The sequence below is a fragment of the Myxine glutinosa genome, chromosome 1, assembly GCF_964187855.1.
Source record: "Myxine glutinosa chromosome 1, kmMyxGlut1.1, whole genome shotgun sequence".
NCBI classification, from domain to species: domain Eukaryota; kingdom Metazoa; phylum Chordata; class Myxini; order Myxiniformes; family Myxinidae; genus Myxine; species Myxine glutinosa.
In genome coordinates this window covers 159,459,623-159,480,520 of record NC_136261.1, presented here as the reverse complement: position 1 = coordinate 159,480,520, position 20,898 = coordinate 159,459,623, and the positions used below count along the sequence as shown (strand labels likewise).

The 20,898-nt window shown below is 46.3% G+C and overlaps 1 protein-coding gene across 3 annotated transcripts in view; it reads right to left on the bottom strand.

Annotated features, from left to right (window-relative positions):
• The window catches only part of LOC137430290 (cytoplasmic phosphatidylinositol transfer protein 1), a 174,033-nt gene that overhangs the window by 100,025 nt on the left and 53,110 nt on the right, over positions 1 to 20,898 (bottom strand). For all 3 annotated transcript variants that reach the window (XM_078778974.1, XM_078778977.1, XM_068121065.2), the window contains 2 exons: positions 3,002 to 3,150; positions 2,693 to 2,781 (listed from right to left, as the gene is read on the bottom strand). In XM_078778974.1, coding sequence (XP_078635100.1) covers positions 2,693 to 2,781; positions 3,002 to 3,059 — 147 coding nt within the window. In that variant the 5' untranslated portion in view covers positions 3,060 to 3,150. The remainder of the gene's footprint in view (positions 1 to 2,692; positions 2,782 to 3,001; positions 3,151 to 20,898) is intronic.

Here is a 20,898-nt window from a genome sequence, read left to right as displayed (position 1 = left end):
GTGCTGTGAAACAGCCTCCTCCCCCGGGATCACCTTTGTGTCGCGGAGGTGCCCCCTATCTCGCCTACGCACCATCAGGTAGTCAACGGTTGTCGTCGACCCACCTGGCATGTATGTAACAAGCTTATTATCCTCTTTCTGGAACTGAGTATTACAAATCAACAAATCAGCTTCATCAGCAAACTCCAAAATCCTTTCACCTTCTCCATTTCTCACACCATATCCGTAACCCCCATGGACTCCGTCAAAACCATCCATACTCCTTCCCACATGTCCATTTAGGTCTCCTCCTACCACAACAACTTCCTCATCTTTCACGTTTTCCACCAGCTTCTCTATCGCACACCAGAACTTGTCCTTCTCTTCATCGCTTCGACCAACCTGCGGAGCATATCCCGAGATGACGTTCACCAAGAGCTTTCCAATCATCATTTTCACCATCATCAACCTATCACTCACTCTAGTCACACTCACCACACTGTCTACAAACTCCTCATAAAACAGGACACCAACACCATTCACGCCCTCCAGGCACCCTTGCCACATAAACTTGTATTTATGTCCCTGCCTACCCTTCACCATTCTCACACCACTTCCCTTCCATCTCGTCTCTTGCACACAACATATGTCCACTCTTCTTCTGACCAATACTTCCACCACTTCTCCTGATCTCCCTGTCATTGTCCCTACATTCCATGTCCCAAACCTCAGAAACCGATCTCCACTTCAGGCTGTACCCTGCCCATATGTAGTTGTAATTGTCATGGTTCTCTTTTTGAGGCAATGTTTTTATGGCCGGATGCCCTTCCTGACGCCAACCCTCTTAGTCGTCTCTTACGACACGCAGGGATACGGTGTACCTATTCATCCCGTCTAATAAACTAGTGAATCATTTCACGCCCACATCTACGTGTTGCCCGTTCTTAGTTTGCGCAGAGGATGTATTCCATGCTTACGTTGATTGTGCAAGGAATGTGCCTTTATTTAATTGGCTTAACTACATATCTGGAAAATGAATATCACTTTCTCTCTGCGATCATTTATTTTTGGTTTCAACAATATGAAAGAACATGTACAATGTACATATGTTGTTTCTGTTTTTAGTAGCCTTGGCGAAAATGGCAATTTATTTATCGAGGAAAGAAAAACTGAAGGGAAAGCCGATTGGGCAATGTAATGTCAAGTTCTTTTTCTATGCCTTGATATCTGCAGGACTCTAACTTGAATTTTGTTTTTCTGAAAGAAAGAAAAGGATTGATGAGTTTTTGAACATTTGGTGTTTTGATGGGATCTGCATTGTGCATGAGAATGAATTAATGATATATTTGTAGGTTCGTTTGGAATGCATTAGTGTGGGGTCAGTTTTTTGTGTTTTTCTTTTTATTTCATTGAACAGTTTTAAATTCCTTTCTTTCCTGTTATTTTCTATTTTTATTTTCTGTGTTTTTTCGATTATTCTGCTTGTATTGAATAGTATTTTCACTGACTGGCAACCATGTATTTATATATTTTTGCAATAAAAAGTAACAAAAAAACAAACAAACAAAAAAAAAGGCTCAGTCTCTCTCGCTTTCTCTTTCTCTCTCAGCAGTGGGGTCCGCCAGGGTGTCCTACCATTGAACCCCCTTTCAACGAGTTGGCGACGGATCGTGCAAGTTGGAACTGTCGTACCTTGTGTCTGAAGGTCAGCTTAAATCTGTTTGGCAGTTGATCGAGGTGCTTTCTCAACCATTCGAACAATCCTTCACTGCAATCTTCGATCAAGTTTTCTCTTGCGGCCACGTCCAGGGAGGTTGGCTACAGTGCCATGGGCCTTAAACTTCCTGATAACATTGCGTACGGTGGACACAGGAACATCAAGGTCTCTGGAGATGGACTTGTAGCCTTGAGATTGTCCATGCTTGGCTACAATCTTATGTCTGGCCTCCTCAGACAATTCTCTGGTTTTCTTTCTTTTCTCCATGCTCAGTGCAGTACACAGTGACACAAAACAGCAGAATGACTCCTTTTCTCTATTCAAACTGGTTGAATGAGTGCTTTTTATATTGCAGGCACCTGCAACTCACCACAGGTGAGTTCATTTCCAAAGTAAAGGAGAATCACCTGCTTGAAATCTAATTATTTCCAACAACTTCTAAAAGGTGCCAATATTGTCCAGGCCATTTTAGGATTTCTGTGTGGAATAAGCTAAGATTTAGTAATTTTTTCAGCTTTTTTGTTTTGTTCTACTGCAAACCAAAGCAATACATATGTGGATAACAAAATGTTTTTTAATTTCAACAATTTTCTTGAAAAAATGGTGTATTATTTGAAAAAAGTGCAAGGGTGCCAATATTTTTGGCCAGTAAAGGTGTTGGTGTTTTGTTTCAAACACCTTTCCATTCAGTCTTTTCGATTTAAAAACCTAGATTTTTACATCAACTATTTTGGTGCATAACTGATGAAGCCTCAAGACAAACAGTGCTTTCCAATTGAAGGGCTTCGATGAATGTGGAAATTTTATATAGTGGCCGAAAGTAATACGATTATCCGTCCCAATGCCATATACGCAAAATAAATTATTGTAATCCCAAACATACCACTTATCGGCCCAAACCAAAAACTCTGGGTCATGAGAGAGCGGCATTTTACAGAAGGCAGAAACCAAGACTGTGTATCAAAAATGCCCGATCAATAGGACTTGTAATGTTACCTGTGATGGTATGAGGGTAATAGTTCCATGCCTTCTCAGTGACATAGAAAATGCGAGGAACCACTGCTTGTGCCCACCCTGGCAATTTGCTGGAGAACAGAGTGTACCACAACAAAAAAAATATACACACAAAAAGCATCATAACATCTTAATTGTGCAGAGACAAAAATACAGTGAACAATCTTCATCCCAAACATCAGAAACATTGCAAACAGCTCAGCAGGAATAAACTTGCTTTAATATTTCTGTTTCAACATCTTAAGCAAATAGTCTTTGCTTCACCCATTCAGACCAATGGCAGATGCTTACCTCGACAGGTGAATGCGTTTTTCCGTGTACTGGCCTTGCCCATAGATGGGATCTTCATACGGTTCGTTGGACACTACCTCTACGCCTTCTCCCTTCTCACTCTGCTCATGGCTGTGCTTGCTTATCATATACAGCTGTCCAACCTGGTACTGTGTGAGAGAACAAAAGACAAGGCCAACCGAAGGGTATTAATCTCGATAAATAAAGGCAAAGCCAGAGTAAAAGCAACTAGAACAATGCAAAGTGAACATAGAGATGAATGACAAAAAAAAAAAAAAAAAAAAATTTGGTCTTTCGTCTGCTGCCAAATTTATTGTGCAATGATCCAGATTAGCTCATTATGCCTGCAGTTTATAAAAGCTATATCACACAATAGGGTGTGTTAAAACTGCAGACATATTGGACGAATCTGAATTAATTGACCCAAATCGGAGTGGTTTCGGCCTCCACCATAGCTATTCCCTGTGGGGATGTCTATCCATCCCCATTCAGCATCCTACTTAGTGGCTTCAAGTCTGTAGAACCCAGCAATATCTTTTTAATAATGTTAAAATTGTGTGTGTATGTATGTATATATGTATATATACATATATATATATATATATTTTATATGTATGTATATATACATATATATCCTTCCGGACGGCGTTGAATAGGGTGGTAGGCCGAATCCCTATTACCTAAGTACCAACGCCGGCCAGGAAGCAAGGAAATAAACCCCGCCCGAATCACAGTTATAAGTGGAAACGCCGAGCGATAGTGAACCGTGATCCGAGCCGTTAACAAGAACTAAACCCGATCTAAGCGGTTCCGAATCGTGCCACGCTTACCCAATGGAGGAAATGACTGATACGGTCGATATAGGAAAGACACAAGGAAGAACAGATTTATTTACAATTTGTACAGGAAGGAGAAGAACACACAGTGCAGCTTAATACAGTCTTAACTTATCCCAGGACACGGGCCCGTTTCACTCTCAGACACACTCGCACGGGGATGTAGATGGTCGGGTTGATGGTCCAGGTATGAGGGCGTCCAGGCAGTTCACTCTGGCCCCCGACTCGTACCGCGAAGCAGATGGTCAGGGCGGCAGAAGCTCCCCGCGGGTCGTCGACGCGGAGCGGACAATTACAAGGTTAAATGCGGGGCGAAAGGTAGGCTGGCTGGCGGTTACTTCGCGGCTCAGCCGCGTACGTAATAAATGAACCGGGCTTTATATTCGCTCCCAATACAGTTCGCTGCAAAGCGCCTCTCCCACAGGAGTCCTTTATCATGCGCAAGCTCCCTCTGCAAGTCCTTCTGCACGATGCGCTTTCCTCACGAGTCCTCTTTACAATGCGCTTTCCTCACGAGTCCTTTATCACGAGACTCCTTCTACGACGAGTGCAGTTGCATCAGTCCTTTTCGAGGGCTTCGTACATGCGCTTATATAGCGCCGCCCAGCGAACCCTCTGGAACTTGCCAGCCGCGCCCTTCACGCCATGTCACCCGAGCCCTGGTTGGTTGTTGGCTCTCACCGTCACCGCCTTCTGACGTGCTGCTTGATGCGGCCACACCTCTTCCTCGCGCTCCTCCCCCTTTCCAGGCCTACCTCGTGGCCAACCGACTAGTTTGAGCGAGAACCCAAAAGCAGCGAACGCAGCTAGCAAACAAGGTGGATTAGCCGAATCAGGGCGCGGATGCTGCCCAACGAGGTCGATTTGGAGGGTGGCCGCAAAATGAACGGGACCTAAGCTTATTTCTTTTACACAAGGCAGGTATCACTAATGGAAATGGCCTTATCCTCACACATACTATGACATAACTAATGTTCTAAGGTGGCCTACGTGTTGTGTGTGGACTAACTATGGGGGCGAACCTTTAACCTTTAATGATGTGATATTTACACTCAGAACCGTAACAATATATATATATATATATATATATATATATATATATATATATATATATATATATATATATATATATATATATATATATATATATATATATATATATATATATATATATATATAATTAGGGTGATAATTAGGTAACATTTTGTTACCTTGGAGACATGCTGAATGGAGAAGGTGGATCAGACTCGGCAACGGTTGCTCGAGTGAGATGTGCATGGAAGAAGTTTCGGGAACTGAGTGGCGTGCTGACGAGGAGGTGAGTGTCATTGAAGCTGAAGGGAAAGGTGTATGCTGCATGTGTGAGAAGTGTTATGATTTATGGGAATGAGACATGGGTAATGAACGTAGAGCAGCAACGAAGGCTGGAAAGGGTGGAAATGCGGATGGTTCGGTGGATGTGTGGAGTATCGTTGAGAGAGAGGAAGACAAATGATGAATTGCGAAAGATGATGGGAATAGAGCCTGTGATGGATGCTGTGAAGAGAAACAGGTTGAGATGGTTTGGTCATGTGTTGAGGAAGGATGAAAGTGACTGGTTGAAAAGAGTGATGGAAATGAATGTAGAAGGAAGTAGAGGACGGGGAAGACCGAGAAAGACTTGGCTAAAGATGGTCGAAGAAGAAATGCGGGCAAGGGGGTAAGGAGAGATGCAGAAAATAGGGCAAAATGGAGAACATTGTCATGGGGACCGCAAGGCTAACCCCCGCTCTTGCAGGGAAAATGACCTTAAAATGCCTGTTGTTGTTGTGTTGTATATAATTAGGGTGATCCAAAAATTTGAAGATTGGATTTTCATTTCTCCACAAGCCTGCCCCTATTCCTATTGAAGAAAGTAGTTTGTGGTGAAAATTTGAGCTTGATGGGACAATATGTAGAGGTTGCTCAAAATGTTGACAAATTTTAATGAATAATAAGATACAGAATTTTTAGCATCACACATCAATTCATAGATAATTATCTATTTTCAATTACTCAAATTATTTATTATTGTTGGCTTGCACTTGTCTTCAATGGTATGACCAAGAGATTGTGCAAAAGCTCTGGCCACAAACATAGCACGCCGATTTGAGAGATTTACTCTGTCCAGAGTTGCAACTATTGCTGGAGTGATCACCTTGATGGGAGCTTTTTTCGCCTGTTTGGCAGAAGATGGACTTTGGAGTTTGAATTCATTGTCCCCTGAATCGGAGCTTTCAATCTCAGACTCATCAACCACAGCCGATGTTGATGGAACAGATTGCATTGCTGTTGGAGTCTCAGCAGCATGTTTCTTCTTTCTTTTATCTTCATTCTCAAGCCTGATACGCTTTCTGTTCTCCTTCACTGCCAGTGTTGTCCACAGATCCCATACGTGAACCTGAGGGATCCTCACGCTGCATGATAAGGAATGCTTTGTCTTCTTCATTCGTCATTTTCTCAAGCACATCATTTGGTGAGATATCGAAGAGGGATTGAAGATCATCTTTGAACATCTGCTCCTTCACTCTATAGTTTTTTAATGTCTTGGTTCTATTTTTCTTTACCAGTTTGTAGGCATTATACAACTTCAAAAGTTGGCGCTCACAGGAATCTACTCTGTACTGGAATTCGTGCTTTCTCTCAGTTTGCACACACAGCTTGTACACTAAGTTTGGCACTTTCACGAACTGTATGGTGTTCTTGTATGTGATGGTACACCATTTTCTGCAATGTGTCTCCTTTGGTTGGTAGTCCCCCACATATTATTTCCTTTTCAGACTTGCCCAGCAACCAAACTGTGGAAGAGCTGCAAGTTTCTGCCATCTGAAAAAAACAGGATAAATTAAAAATGTTATTTTTTGAGCAACCTCTAAATAAGTTCCAATTGACCTCATATTTGGTTCATATGATCTTTATAAACATAGGAACAAGTGGAGCATGGATTTTTAATAGTATTAAATATTACATATTGTTGCGGATCCGGGGGTCGGTGCTCCCCTTACCAAGGGGGGGGGGGGGGGTTAGTCCCCTTGTCTTTTAAGCTGGCCGTTCCCCCAGTCCTGTGGAAGTTACAACGCTCCTCCGCGCTCGAGATTGGTCAGGGTGATTGGTCAGGATGGATTCCCAAATACCTGCGTGCCAATCCCTCCGCGAAGCAGGGAAATAACTCTCGCTCGAACCACGGACAGGTGGAAATTGCCGAGCGGTTTAGCAATCCGCGATTCGAGCCGTTAGCAAAAAAACTAACCCGATTCTGAGCGGTTCTAATCGTGCCACGTATACTCAATTGAGAAATCACTAAAACGATCGGATGGAGAGGAAAGCAAAAGGTAGGAAGAACAGAGATTTATTAATTACGTACAAAAACCCAAAGAGGAAGCTAAAGAAGGGCATGTACAAGGGAAGAAGAAGAAGCAGACACAGGGCAACCTTATACAGTCTTAATTAACATGCCCAGGACAACACAAACAGACTTACACGAAAGGGGAATAGCAGGAAGGGAGGTCCAAGCAGATGGGCCAGCGTGGGCTCCGGCCCCGGTTCACGCTCCACTCTGGTCCAAGCTCCACCTCGGTTCAGGCTCCGGTTCCGCGGCGAAACCCGGCAGGCAGCGCGGTTGGTATTGTCGGCACGAGCGGACCTTACATGTGGGGGGTTCATATATCGGGGAGGAATTGCGTCCGTGAATCGGAGGAATCGTGACGCGTGGCTCGTGACTCTCCAAAAGCGTCTCTCGTCGTGGATCTCGTTCTCTCCAATGGTGCCACTCTCCCTGGCAGACTCTCAGACTGCGACTCCGACTCTCTCCGGCCGACAGACTCTCTAAGTAGTCCCACGCGAGCACTTATATTACGCGCTCGCGTATCAAGCCGCGTGCTTTTAGGACACACCAACTGGTGAGCTCGCCTCGGCCCTGGTTGGTCGCGAGGGCTCACCGACTCCGCCCTTAACAGGGCTACGCCTCGCTCCGATAACTCCTCCCCCTTTTTCTCCGCTCTGACGGCATGGTTAATGGCGTTTGGAGCGAGTGCTGACGCGGCTGCGACTGGCAGAGGCGCGTAATACAATTTGGAGAGGGGCCAAGCCGCAAAATGAACAGGATTGAAAAGGGGCCTATGTTATTTGATTAATGCAACGCAGAGTCAAACTATTGAAAACAGAGCCTTACCTGAAACACATACTAATGAAATAACTGAAAGGTTCCTATGGTGTCCTACGTGTTGCAATATGGACTAACTAGGGTGCGACCTTTAACCTTTGGAAAATAGGAATATTTACAGGGAATTATTTACAAGGGATTATTATTTACAAGTGACGGTTCTGAAAAACGTAACAATATATATATATATATATATATATATATATATATATATATATATATATATATATATATATATATACAGTCACGTGAAAAAGTAAGTACACCCCATGTAAAGTTTTGACTTTTTCAACATATTTCAACATACAGCTATTTGATCTTCATTTCAACAATATTGATAGATAAAGGTGATATAATATAACAAATATCATGAAACATTTACATTTTGTAGTCCATTGTATAATTTAAATAAACATAAATGCAAATTTCGCATGTGGAAAAAGCAAGTACACCCTTGGCTCTAATAGGTGGTATTGCCCCCTTTGGGAGAAACAACCTCAAGTAGGCGTTTCTTATAACTGTCTACCAGTCTCTGACATCGACTGGGAGAAATTTTTTCCCACTCCTCCATGCAGAATTCTTTCAGCTGTGCGATGTTTGAGGGGTTTCTTGCATGCACAGCTCGTTTCAAATCCCCCCACAACATCTCTATGGGATTTAGATCCGAGCTTTGACTTGGCCATTCCAGAACCCTCCATTTCTTTCTTTTCAGCCATTCCTTGGTGGATGTACTGGTATGTTTAGGGTCAATGTCATGTTGCAAGGTCCACCTTCGGTTGAGCTTCAACTTTCCGACAGATGGCTTCACATTATCCTCAAGCACCCTCTGGTACAATGAAGAATTCATAGTGGATTCCTCGATGGTGAGCTGCCCAGGCCCTGATGCAGCAAAGCTGCCCCAAACCATAATATTTCCACCACCATGCTTTACAGTTGGTATCAGGTTCTTGTGGTCAAATGCTGTCTTTGGTTTTCGCCAAACATGTCTTCTGGTACTGTGGCCAAATAGCTCTACCTTTGTCTCATCTGTCCAGAGCACATTGTTCCAGAAGTGCTGGTCTTTGCCTCGGTGTTCATTGGGAAACTTTAGTCTTGCCCTGATGTTCTTTCTGGACAGCAAAGGCTTCCTCCTGGCACACCTCCCATGTAGATCAAATTTGCACAGCCTCTTTCTAGTGGTAGACTCGTGCACTTTGACATCAACAGTTGCAAGAACTACCTGTAGGTCCCGTGATGACATTATGGGGTTCTTAGAGACTTCTTTCAGCATCTTGCGGTCTGTCCTCGGGCTGAACTTGCTGGTGTGGCCTGGCCTGAACAAGTTGGCAGTTGTTTGGAATTTTCTGCACTTGTGAATGATCTTCCGGACAGTCGAATGATTGATTTCAAATTGTTTGGTAGATCTTTTTAAATCCCTTCCCAGACTCGTAGGCATCTATAACCTTCTTTCTGAAGGCCTGAGAGAGCTCTTTTGATCTAGGCATGGTGATGCCACACACTTCAACAACAAAGAGCAAACCAAACTAAATGTCTGAGGTTTAAATAAGAGAGGTTCCTCCAAGATCCTCTCCAACGATGTTCTAATCATTTGCACCTGAGCTGGTTCACCTGATTCTAATTTTAGGTATTTGAAGTAGTGATAAATGTAGGGGTGTACTTACTTTTTCCACATGCGAAATTTGCATTTATGTTTAAATCCCCTGGATTAATCCCCTGGATGCAGCCGGGAGCAAAGCAATCCAAATATATGTGCAGTTCTCCAGCTTTCAATGAGCGCAAGTAATGACGTCACTGCCATGTACATACGCTCTGCCTGTCAAGCTCTCAAGAGAACCCTCTGACAGAGCAGAATTTTGATCTTAGTTCAGATACTGTCATAAGTGTATGTAAAACTCAGTTACCGACCTGGTTTCGCCCTTTTGGGGCTCATCAGGGCAACGTAGTGAGTACTGCATACACTTATGACTGAAAACCTTTCGGTTATATACCAGTAAAGCTGGAGAACTGCACATATATTTGGATTGCTTTGCTCCCGGCTGCATCCAGGGGATTCCATATAATGAGTGGATACCAGAGGTAATGTGCCATGTGGCAGATGGCACTTATCGCTCCCATTAAGATACAGCATAGCTGGATGGGATACCTTAATGGCGGGTCACCACTGATGGTATGAAATCGCATAGTGACTGGTATATAACCGAAAGGTTTTCAGAGTCATAAGTGTATGCAGTACTCACTGCGTTGCCCTGATGAGCCCCAAAAGGGCGAAACCAGGTCGGTAACTGTGAGTTTTACATTCACTTATGACAGTATCTGAACTAAGATCAAAATTCTGCTCTGTCAGAGGGTTCTCTTGAGAGCTTGACAGGCAGAGCGTATGTACATGGCAGTGACGTCATTACTTGCGCTCATTGAAAGCTGGAGAACTGCACATATATTTGGATATATATATATATATATATATATATATATATATATATATATATATATATATAGTTATATATATATATATATATGTTAATATATATATATATGTATGTATGGCCACGTCAGACTGCCAGATGGTGAAACGTGATTCACCACTCCAGAGAACACGTTTCCACTGTTCCAGAGTCCAATGGCGGCGAGCTTTACACCACTCCAGCCAATTCTTGGCATTGCGCATGGTGATCTCAGGCTTGGGTGCGGCTGCTCTGCCAAGGAAACCTATTTCATGAAGATTCCAATGAACAGTTGTTGTGCTGACGTTGCTTCCAGAGGAGTTTGGAACTTGGTAGTGAGTGTTGCAACCGAGGACAGAAGATTTTTACGTGGTATGCGCTTCAGCACTCTGCGGTCCCGTTCTGTGAGCTTGTGTGGCCTACCACATCGCGGCTGAGCTGTTGTTGCTCCTAGACGTTTCCACTTCACAATAACAGCATTTACAGTTGACTGGGGCAGAAATGACTAGCTCTAGCAGGGCAGACATTTGATGAACTGACTTGTTGGAAAGCTGGCATCTTGTGACGGTGCAACATTGAAAGTCATTGAGCTCTTCAGTACAATCCCCATTCTACTGCCAATGTTTGTCTATGGAGATTGCATGGCTGTGTGCTCGATTATATATATACCTGTCAGCAATGGGTGTGGCTGAAACAGCCGAATCCACAAATTAGAAGGGGTGTCCGCATACCTTTGGTCATGTAGTGTATATATACACAAAGAATTAAGTTAAGCACCCCCCCCGTTTTTTTACAACCTCGCACATTACAAGTTTGTTGTCGTCAAAACAGTGTAATATACCCATGATATTGCTATATTTTCTGGAGAAGTGATATTATGGTCACATAAAAACATAACAATCATGCCGTTTTCAATATTTTATTCTGAATAATTTAAGGTGAAATTTTTTGGGAATTTTAGGCATATTTTCACCTCAATTTAAGTATGGAGCTATAGGTCCATCACGGACAGTGTGGATGACGTTTATGTTTTCTAACGTACAGTCATTGTTCTGAGAAGACCTCTAGCGATCTTTGCGTCAATAACGTGTGTAGGACCCACGTGATCGGATCACTGACTCAACCCTACGTCTCATAGACCCTGTAAGCCGTCGTATGCGTTGCTGTGGCAGGTTGTTCCATTCCCGATGTAATGCACGTTCCAATTCATCCAGATTGGCTATAGGAGGGACCATCTTCGCAATTTGTTGTCCCAACATGTCCCAAACGTGCTCGAGGGGGTTCAACCTGCCACAGCAACGCATACGACGGCTTACAGGGTCTATGAGACGTAGGGTTGAGTCAGTGATCCGATCACGTGGGTCCTACACACGTTATTGACGCAAAGATCGCTAGAGGTCTTCTCAGAACAATGACTGTACGTTAGAAAACAAACGTCATCCACACTGTCCGTGATGGACCTATAGCTCCATACTTAAATTGAGGTGAAAATATGCCTAAAATTCCCAAAAAATTTCACCTTAAATTATTCAGAATAAAATATTGAAAACGGCATGATTGTTATGTTTTTATGTGACCATAATATCACTTCTCCAGAAAATATAGCAATATCATGGGTATATTACACTGTTTTGACGACAACAAACTTGTAATGTGCGAGGTTGTACAAAAACGGGGGGGGGTGCTTAACTTAATTCTTTGTGTATACATAATTGTTCATATATATTGTTACGGACCGCGGATAAGATGTTGGTTTGCCGAGCGGATGGCACCGCGGCCGTACAGTTACCCCAACTAACCCGATTCCCGAACGTTGGCCGGATCACGCCACAGATATTCAATAAGGAAAAGACAAAAGCGACACGGATGTGAAGAAGAAGAAGAAGACAAAAAAAAGTTGGCAATACTACTAAATTTATTCCTACTATTTACATGCTCAAAGTAACCAAGGAGAAGGAAGGATAATAAAATAATATACAGAAGAATCAGAGACAGTGAAACGCTAGCTTACCTAGTCTTAATTAACCCAAGGACAGAACAAACAAAACAAACTCACGTACACAAGAAGGATGGAAAGGCAGGAGGTGGATGGCTGGAGGGAAAGGAAGGTCCAAGGATGCTGCAGCATGATCGGCGCATTTGGCAGCCGCCGTTCCTTCGCGGCCCCGCTCACAACTGCCGTCAAGGCCCCAAGTTGCTGTGTTGCTGCTGTGGCTGCCGCTGTTGCTGCTGAAGCTGCCGCTGTTTGGACGTCGCATGCTCTTTTCAGGACTCGTCTCTCTCGTCTTGTCAAACCACTCAACTCAACAACCACGCACGTCTCCCTGTCCAACAACTCTTTCTCTCTTGGTCCAACAACTCTTTCTCTCTTGGTCCAACTTGGGCGAGCAAGGCGACGAATAGCAGGCTTTGTGCTTCCCTGGATATCCTTCGGCTCTACCTTGCGCGCGCACTTTTATAGCGCCTCCGGCGATCAAGCCGCCGGCCTTTAGGACACGCCCATCGGTCAGCTCGCCTCGGCCCTGATTGGTGGGCACAGGCCCTCTGACCCCGAGCTGAGCACATGCTTAATGGTGGTTTTGGAGGGGATGTAATTGGCAATCGAGGCTTGGCAATGAAAGTTTTGGGAGTGGGAATGGGGAATGAAAGGAATCTACTCTATTTCACTTGGTGCAATGGAGTGTCATCTTAATGGAAGACAAGGCCTTACCCTAATACACATAATAAAGATATAACTATCAACCAGGGGGAAATCTATGATTGGCTGACGTGATTGTTTATGACCTAATTATGGGACGCCCTTTGACCTTTATACATAACTGGAGTAAGGAGGGTCCAGAATAAAGCAATATTTCACAACAATTTACTATACAATACAACACAATAAAAAAACACAATCCTCATATCCGCAACAATATACACAATAATTACAATTGCATGATGGATATCAGGCAATTGTAATCATATAGTAAAGTAGCTATAGAACAACAGACCACCAACTACTAAACAAGAGCATACTCAAAAACGAATGAGAAGAACTTCTAACAGCCTGGATAGAATTTAAAATAAAAAAAAACTTTTGAGAGTGCCCCACATTCATCGATGACGAGATGCATTTGTGTACAACATTAACCCTCAAATAACCAAAACGATTGAGAAAGCAATAGAACTCTGGAACACAACATTGATATTACAGCACTGAGAAGGAAAGATTGAAATACGACGCAGGTTCTTCCAGCGAGAGAGTTTCCTTCCCCCCCCCCCCCCCCCCATTCCCCTACCCCTCCTGTTTTGCCTGAGCCTGGACCCACTGAGAAACCTCAATGAGCTGGGACACGGATACATCCTAACATCCAAAAAAATAACGTCCAAAGAAACAGGGAAGGTGACATCTCACTGTATATGGATGGCAGAGCTCAGTACCAGAAAACTCATGGAAACACGAACCAAGGGCAATCATTGAAAATGAGGACGTCATGCTCACGTACGACCTGATGATTCTATAGAGCATGATTATAGAAAACAAAGCATTGCGTCCAGACATTGTACTCAGGAACAAAAAGGAGAAGACAGCATTGATAAATTGACATATCAGTACCCAGCGATTTTGGCCGAAACAACACAGAAATCAAGAAAATGGCCAAATACCAGGACCCCATAAATGAAGTTGTCGTGAAAATCAAGCACAGACACGACTTGTCCCTTGGGTAGGTTTAATATCATTTAGATCTGTAGTAACATCCTGTAAAATACATTCATGCAACAGACATTAGAATCAGAGTATTACATGGGCAATGTCCGATATCAATAGGTGAAACAAAACAGGCGCAGCATATAGGGGCGTACATACCATTCAAACTACAGGACTATGTCACAGTAAGTGCCGCTGGAGTGTCCGTGCCCCGCGGTTGTCCCGGGTCTTATAGACACCCCTTTTAGTGGGATAAGCGAGCACTCCCTGGGTTCACCTTCGGTATAATTTCCCTACATTCTCCCCGCCGTTAGAACTATACTGCTGCTCGGCAGGTTGCAAGCAAGCGTCAGCAATAATCGAAAGGGTCACGTCAATCCACGTCAGTCGGTCCACCCGTAGCGGTCGGGGCGGCGAACTACCCTGCCAGTTCGTGTTCGGAAACTACCGGGTACGGCGTCCCCAAGCCCGGAGTCCCCCGCGTCGGAATAGCTGCCGGAGGTGGGTGTCGGAGGGGGCGCCCCAGCGCCTTCTGGCAAGGGAGTGGGTGACGACGGAAGTGACGGTAGTAGTTCCATAGAGGAAGCTTCGGTAGAGTCCATAGACTCGTAGATGGGTTCGTCGATATCCCTGTCGTCGTCCCCACAAGGGGCGAGATGGCGTACGGAGACAGTAGACTCGCGGCCGTCCGCCGTTAACACACGAGCATGCTCGGGATTAGCCTGGAGGACCCGCACCTTATCAACAAGGGGGTCGTACTTGCTAGCGCAAACATCTCGTTTGAGATAGGCGGGCCCCGGCTCAGCGAGCCAGCTGGGTAAAGATTGGATACTACCCGAGCTTCTAGGGTGGTGGAACAGTCTTTCGTGAGGAGTCTGGTTGGTGGCGGTACATAGGAGAGCCCGGATCGAGTTTAGAGCTGCAGGTAGCGACCACGCCCATTTATCGAGGCCTCGGCTGAGGGTCCGGAGGCTTAGCATGACGGCCCTCCATATAATCCCATTAAAGCGTTCGATCTGCCCATTCGCCTGGGGCCGGTACGGGGTGGTGTAGCTCGAAGCGACATTATTCTGGAGCAAGTAGCCCCTCACCTCCTGAGACAGGAACACCGCACCCCGATCGGTATGCACGTAGGCCGGATACCCAAACATAGAAAACAAATTCTGCAGGCACCGGATAACCGTGGCAGCCGACATATCCCTGCACGTATAAGCAAAGGGGAATCGTGAATACTCAACGATAGTGAGCAGCTAACGAGAGTTACTCGACACCGGCAGCGGCCCTTTGAAGTCCATCACCAAGCGCTCCCACGGTCTAGTAGCCCTAACCAGCGTCCCCATAGGAGGGTTGTAAAAGCGCGGTTTGAGCTCCGCACAGATAGTGCAATCACGGCAGATTCGGCGGATGTCCTCAATCGAGTACGGCAGATTACCACTGCGCACAAAATGCGCGAAACGCGCCACCCCGGGATGACACATAGTGCCGTGCAAAACGCGCAGTCCCTCCAAAGTTACAACCCCCGCGCAAGTGGCCGGCCTCGATAAGGCGTCGGCGACCAGGTTATCCTTCCCCGGGCGGTATTTGATGGTGTAGCAGAAGTCGGCGAGTTCGATACGCCAACGGGTGATTTTCTCATTCTTAATGCGCTGAGCATGTAAGGTGTCGTACATAAATGCAACGCTTTGTTGGTCCGTGACGATTTGGAATCACCGCCCAAGCAGGTACGGCCGCCATCGCCGAATTGATTCGACGATCGCGTACGCTTCCTTTTCGAGACGAATGCCTCCGCTCGGCGGAGGTGAGAGTCCACGAAAAGAAAGCGACAGGGCGTCCCCCTTGGGAGAGAGTCGCCACTATCGCATGATCCGAGGCATCACTTTCCAAGACGAAAGAGGCACTCTCGTCAATCGTCGCTACAGCGGCGCCAGCGATGTCGGCTTTAAGGCCCTCGAAGGCCGCCATGGCGGCCGGGCCCATGGGGAACGTGTCGCAGGCCACGAGGGGGCGGAGCTTCGCGGAGAAATTTTGCACCCACTTTGAATAGTGGGCGAACAGCCCAAGAGCGCGTTTCAGCGAAGCCCGATCGCTAGGCGGAGCCATATCGAGCAAAGGTCGCAGACGCTCCTTATCCGGAGAGACAGAGCCATGGGTCACGGTGTACCCCAAAAGATCTACCGTGCGTAGAGAGTAACGACACTTAGCCGCATTCATGGTTAGGCGATATTTCCGCGCGACCTCGAGGAAGCGCTTCAGATTAGCGTCGTGATGCTCCTGGTCATACCCACAAACTGTAAGATTGTCCAGATAGACAAAGACATCGGTCAAGTTCTCCTTCACAACGAGGTCATCCATAGCCCTCTGAAAACAAGAGACCCCGTTAGTTACCCCAAAAGGGAGTCGAGTGAACTGGTACAACCGCTGACCCGATTCAAAGGCTGTAAAGACGCGATCAGCCCTAGAGATGGGGACCTGATACGCACTACGCAGATCGAGAGTGCTATAAACGGAATACAGGGCCACCTGGCGTACCAGGGCATCCATCCCCGGTAAGGGGTAGGCATCCAGCTGGGAAAATCGATTAATCGTCTGTGAGTAGTCGATTACCATGCGCCGGCGGTGGGCCTCACTTCGCACCACTAAGACTTGGGCCCGCCACGGCGACCTACTGGGTTCTATAATACCGTCCTTTAAGAGCTGGGCCGTTTCTTCCGCAATGAATTGCGCGTCTGCGCAAGAGTAGCGCCGCGATTTTATGGCTACAGGGGTACAATCAGTGGTCAGGTTGGGGAACAGCGAGAGAGGCTCCACGTCCATCTGAGCAAGGGCGCACACAGCAAGCGTGTCCGGCCCACCGAAGTCTATTTCCAAACGTCCATGTCGCTTAAGGAAATCAAGTCCTAACAGAACATCGGCACATAAAGCAGGTAATACCATGAGATACACGTCTGGGAACGTGCATCCCTTTATCACAAGTTTCAATCGACATGCCCCTTTTGTGCTCAGCCGAAGTCCTTCGGAGGCCATGAAGATCCGTCGTGTTGTCCCGAGAACCGGCCACCCATGTTGATGCACTAGTCGTTGATCGATAAAACTATCCGTAGACCCCGTGTCAATCAAAGCTTGCGCAAAAACGCCCGCGACCTTGAGCGGAATGATGGCCTGCGCAAGGCCGGCAGACCCGGCAGGTATTGTACCGGCCGGGCGAGAAGATCGCGCCTCGCGAGTGGATCCCACTCCGGCTGCAATCTTCCGGTCGTTCGGGCAGCCCGGGGCATCGTCGGCAGGTTGGGCAGGAGCATATAAATCGTAATACCCTCTGTCAGAGGACGTTCCCACGCCGGCTGCAGTTTGCCGGTCGTTCGGGCAGCCCATGGAGGATCCTCGTGACAAGCGCATAGTTGGCTCATCTGCAGTTTCATAATCTGCAGTTTCGTAATACCCACTGTCAGAGGACGTTCCCACGCCGGCTGCAGTTTGCCGGTCATTCGGGCAGCCCGTGGAGGATCCTCGTGACAAGCGCATAGTTGGCTCATCTGCAGTTTCATATGCCGGAGTGAGTGCGTGTAATTCGTAAGAGCCGCCGTCAGATGGCGCTCGAGTCACGTGCTGCGTTTGCCGCACATCAAGAGGAGTTTCCAAAGCAGGAGCATGTCGCTTGTTTGAAGGAGGCGTTCGAACGCCAGTCAAGGTCGGTCGCTCCGCGGCCGGTCGCGTTCGCGCCATTTGTTTCGGCGGCCCGGTGTATCTCACCAAGGTCGTGCGTGCAGCCAGAGGCCCGCGAGAAGGAGGTTTGCTCATCAAAGCCGAGTGAGGCGCCCCGTCCGGTGCTCGATCTGTTGGCTCAGCGATAAGCCCATTCAAGGTCGCGCGGGTGCGCGTGCCCCATGCGGCCTTCCTGCAGACCTTTGCAAAATGGCCCTTGGTGGAGCATAGATGGCATATGGCCTCCCGAGCCGGGCATTCAGATCTAGGGTGCTGCCGATTCCCACAAAAATAACACTTTGCGTACCGGTCAGACCGTGGCCGGGCAACGGCAGCAGCAGTTAGGCCGGAAGCGGCGTCCGCTTCAGGAGCACCCAGAGACTAGGCCGTGGTGGTCGGGTCCTCCCCCATATCCTCGGCGGTAACCCTCTCCGGTCGCGCGAGTTGAGAAGTCCCCGCCACGACTCGTGGGTGGTCATAAGCGGTGGATTGTTCACGGGCATCTGTAAAGACGCGTGCCAGCCGTAGTGCCTCCGTAAATGTCAGCTCCGCGGTCTCCAAGAGTCGGAGCCTCAAGACTCCAGAATTAATTCCAGAGACGAAAGAATCTCGGAGAAGGTCATCCTGAACTTGCTCATGGGTCCGTACCTCTTGGACGCAGTCCGCCAATAGGTAACGCAGCTCCTGCGCGTAGCGATCGATCGATTCCGATGGTTGTTGTCGCCGCTGGGAGAGTTGATGCCGGCCGTGCACGGCGCTCCGTTTCTTTATGTATAGTCGCTTTAGCTCAGCCAGAGCCGTAGCGTACGTCTCAAATCGAGCAATGCTCCGGTAAACGCTGTGATGGACCTTCGACTGTAACACGTACAGCTTCACCGCGGCGGTGGGCTCTGTTTCATGAGCGGCGAAGTAATTCTCCAGCGTTTTGAGCCAGTGGGTGAACTCCGATCCCGACCCCTCGGCTTGAGCGTCGGCATCGAGAATCGGTACCATGATCATCTTGTGTTCAGTCATTTCGTCGATCTAAATGATATGAAATGTCGTGAAAATCAAGCACAGACACGACTTGTCCCTTGGGTAGGTTTAATATCATTTAGATCTGTAGTAACATCCTGTAAAATGCATTCATGCAGCAGATATTAGAATCAGAGTATTACATGGGCAATGTCCGATATCAATAGGTGAAACAAAACAGGCGCAGCATATAGGGGCGTACATACCATTCAAACTACAGGACTATGTCACAGTAAGTGCCGCTGGAGTGTCCGTGCCCCACGGTTGTCCCGGGTCTTATAGACGCCCCTTTTAGTGGGATAAGCGAGCACTCCCTGGGTTCACCTTCGGTATAATTTCACTACAGAAGTCAAGAGATCTTGGAAGCTGAAGAGCATCGAAATTGTATCAGTGATAATTGGAGCAACTGGAGGCAATCCGGGGTTCGGTGACGATCCTGAAAAGAGCCCTTGGAACAAAACTCTGAAAACGTTGAACAGCTTGGTCCATGAACCGTGATCCCTTACCGAAGAGGTGGATACTTTGGGTCCTGGGAGGACTCCGTTCCACCTCCCGAAACCTGCAAATAGAGATAACAACCAACACACACCACACACACAATAAAAGGGAAACACACACACCACACACACAATAAAAGGGACACACACCACACACACAATAAAAGGGACACACACACACACACACACACACACACACAATGGTGACCAATACAAAATAAGGGGGGTGGGGGGCACACACACGATGGTGACCAATACAAAATAAAGAAACACACACACACACACACACACACACACACACACACACACACACACACACACACACACACACACACACACACACACACACACACACACACACACACACACACACACACACACACACACACACACACACACACACACGATGGTGACCAATACAAAATAAAAGGGGGGACGGGTGATTCGCCGGTAAACCTGGCAAAAATTGCCCATCCCCCCATAAAACAAGGAAGGAGTGGGGAAGGATTAAAACAAAATTACCAAATTATCTGCACCCCAAGTAATGGCTTTGAGATGTTAGATTCTTGCCAAGTGTCAATTAAAATGTCCCTCAATCTTGCAATCTCACTGAATTCCAGTTAGGAAAATTAGCTGTGATGGTCCAGGACTGCACTGGCAGCGTATGCATGCGTGACATTAATATTGTTTACAAGTTCACACGCGCATGTTTCACGCACAGCCAACCCAGTGGTGTCACTGACCAAAATGTTGGGTAACCCAGGCATGTCTGATTTTGAAATAACCCAACCCAAACCCTCTTTTCAGTCCAGAGAAATTTTAATCCCTTTTTGTGAAAAAAACAACTAGATATTTCGATTTAAATGTACCCCTTTTTCACAAAAAATAAGGTTAAAGTATTGACTGCCTCCACCACCTTTTTTTGCAATAACAAGATGCTAGTTTTATTCCGGTCCCCGTTGCAGTGTCACAATGGTGGATCACCAGGATGTCTCAGTCCCGATTGTGCTATTTTATTCACGTGGCAGGGTTACATGGCTTCAGGGTGATCAGCTGATATTAGACGAATAATAAATCTAATACTTCCCAAAATTATGCACAGGTGACTGTAATTAAACACCCCCTCTTAGATTTTGGGTTCTCGATCATGTGCAAAAACAAACAAAAAAACCAAAAACAAATCGTACCATTTCACCCTGAAAATGGAGACAAGGATGTTGAACAATATCTCACACGTGAATGACACTACCATGACAGGCCGTTATTTGTTGGGCACAAACCGTAAACATGGATCTGTTTGTGACAAGAATCCATGGAAAATAAAAAAACTAGAAAAAGAGCAATCGGAGATTGCAAACCCTCGCCAGGATGTATTTTCAGTGGTTTGTAAGGCTTTTCTGTTACAACAAATATGGCGGCCGAACCACGTGACCGATGACTATTTTTTTTCTAAACTAATTTATTCCTAGATTATGCTCAATAAATTTCATCTTGATCGGATGAAGTTTTGTACTTGTCGAATTAATGACGTCATAA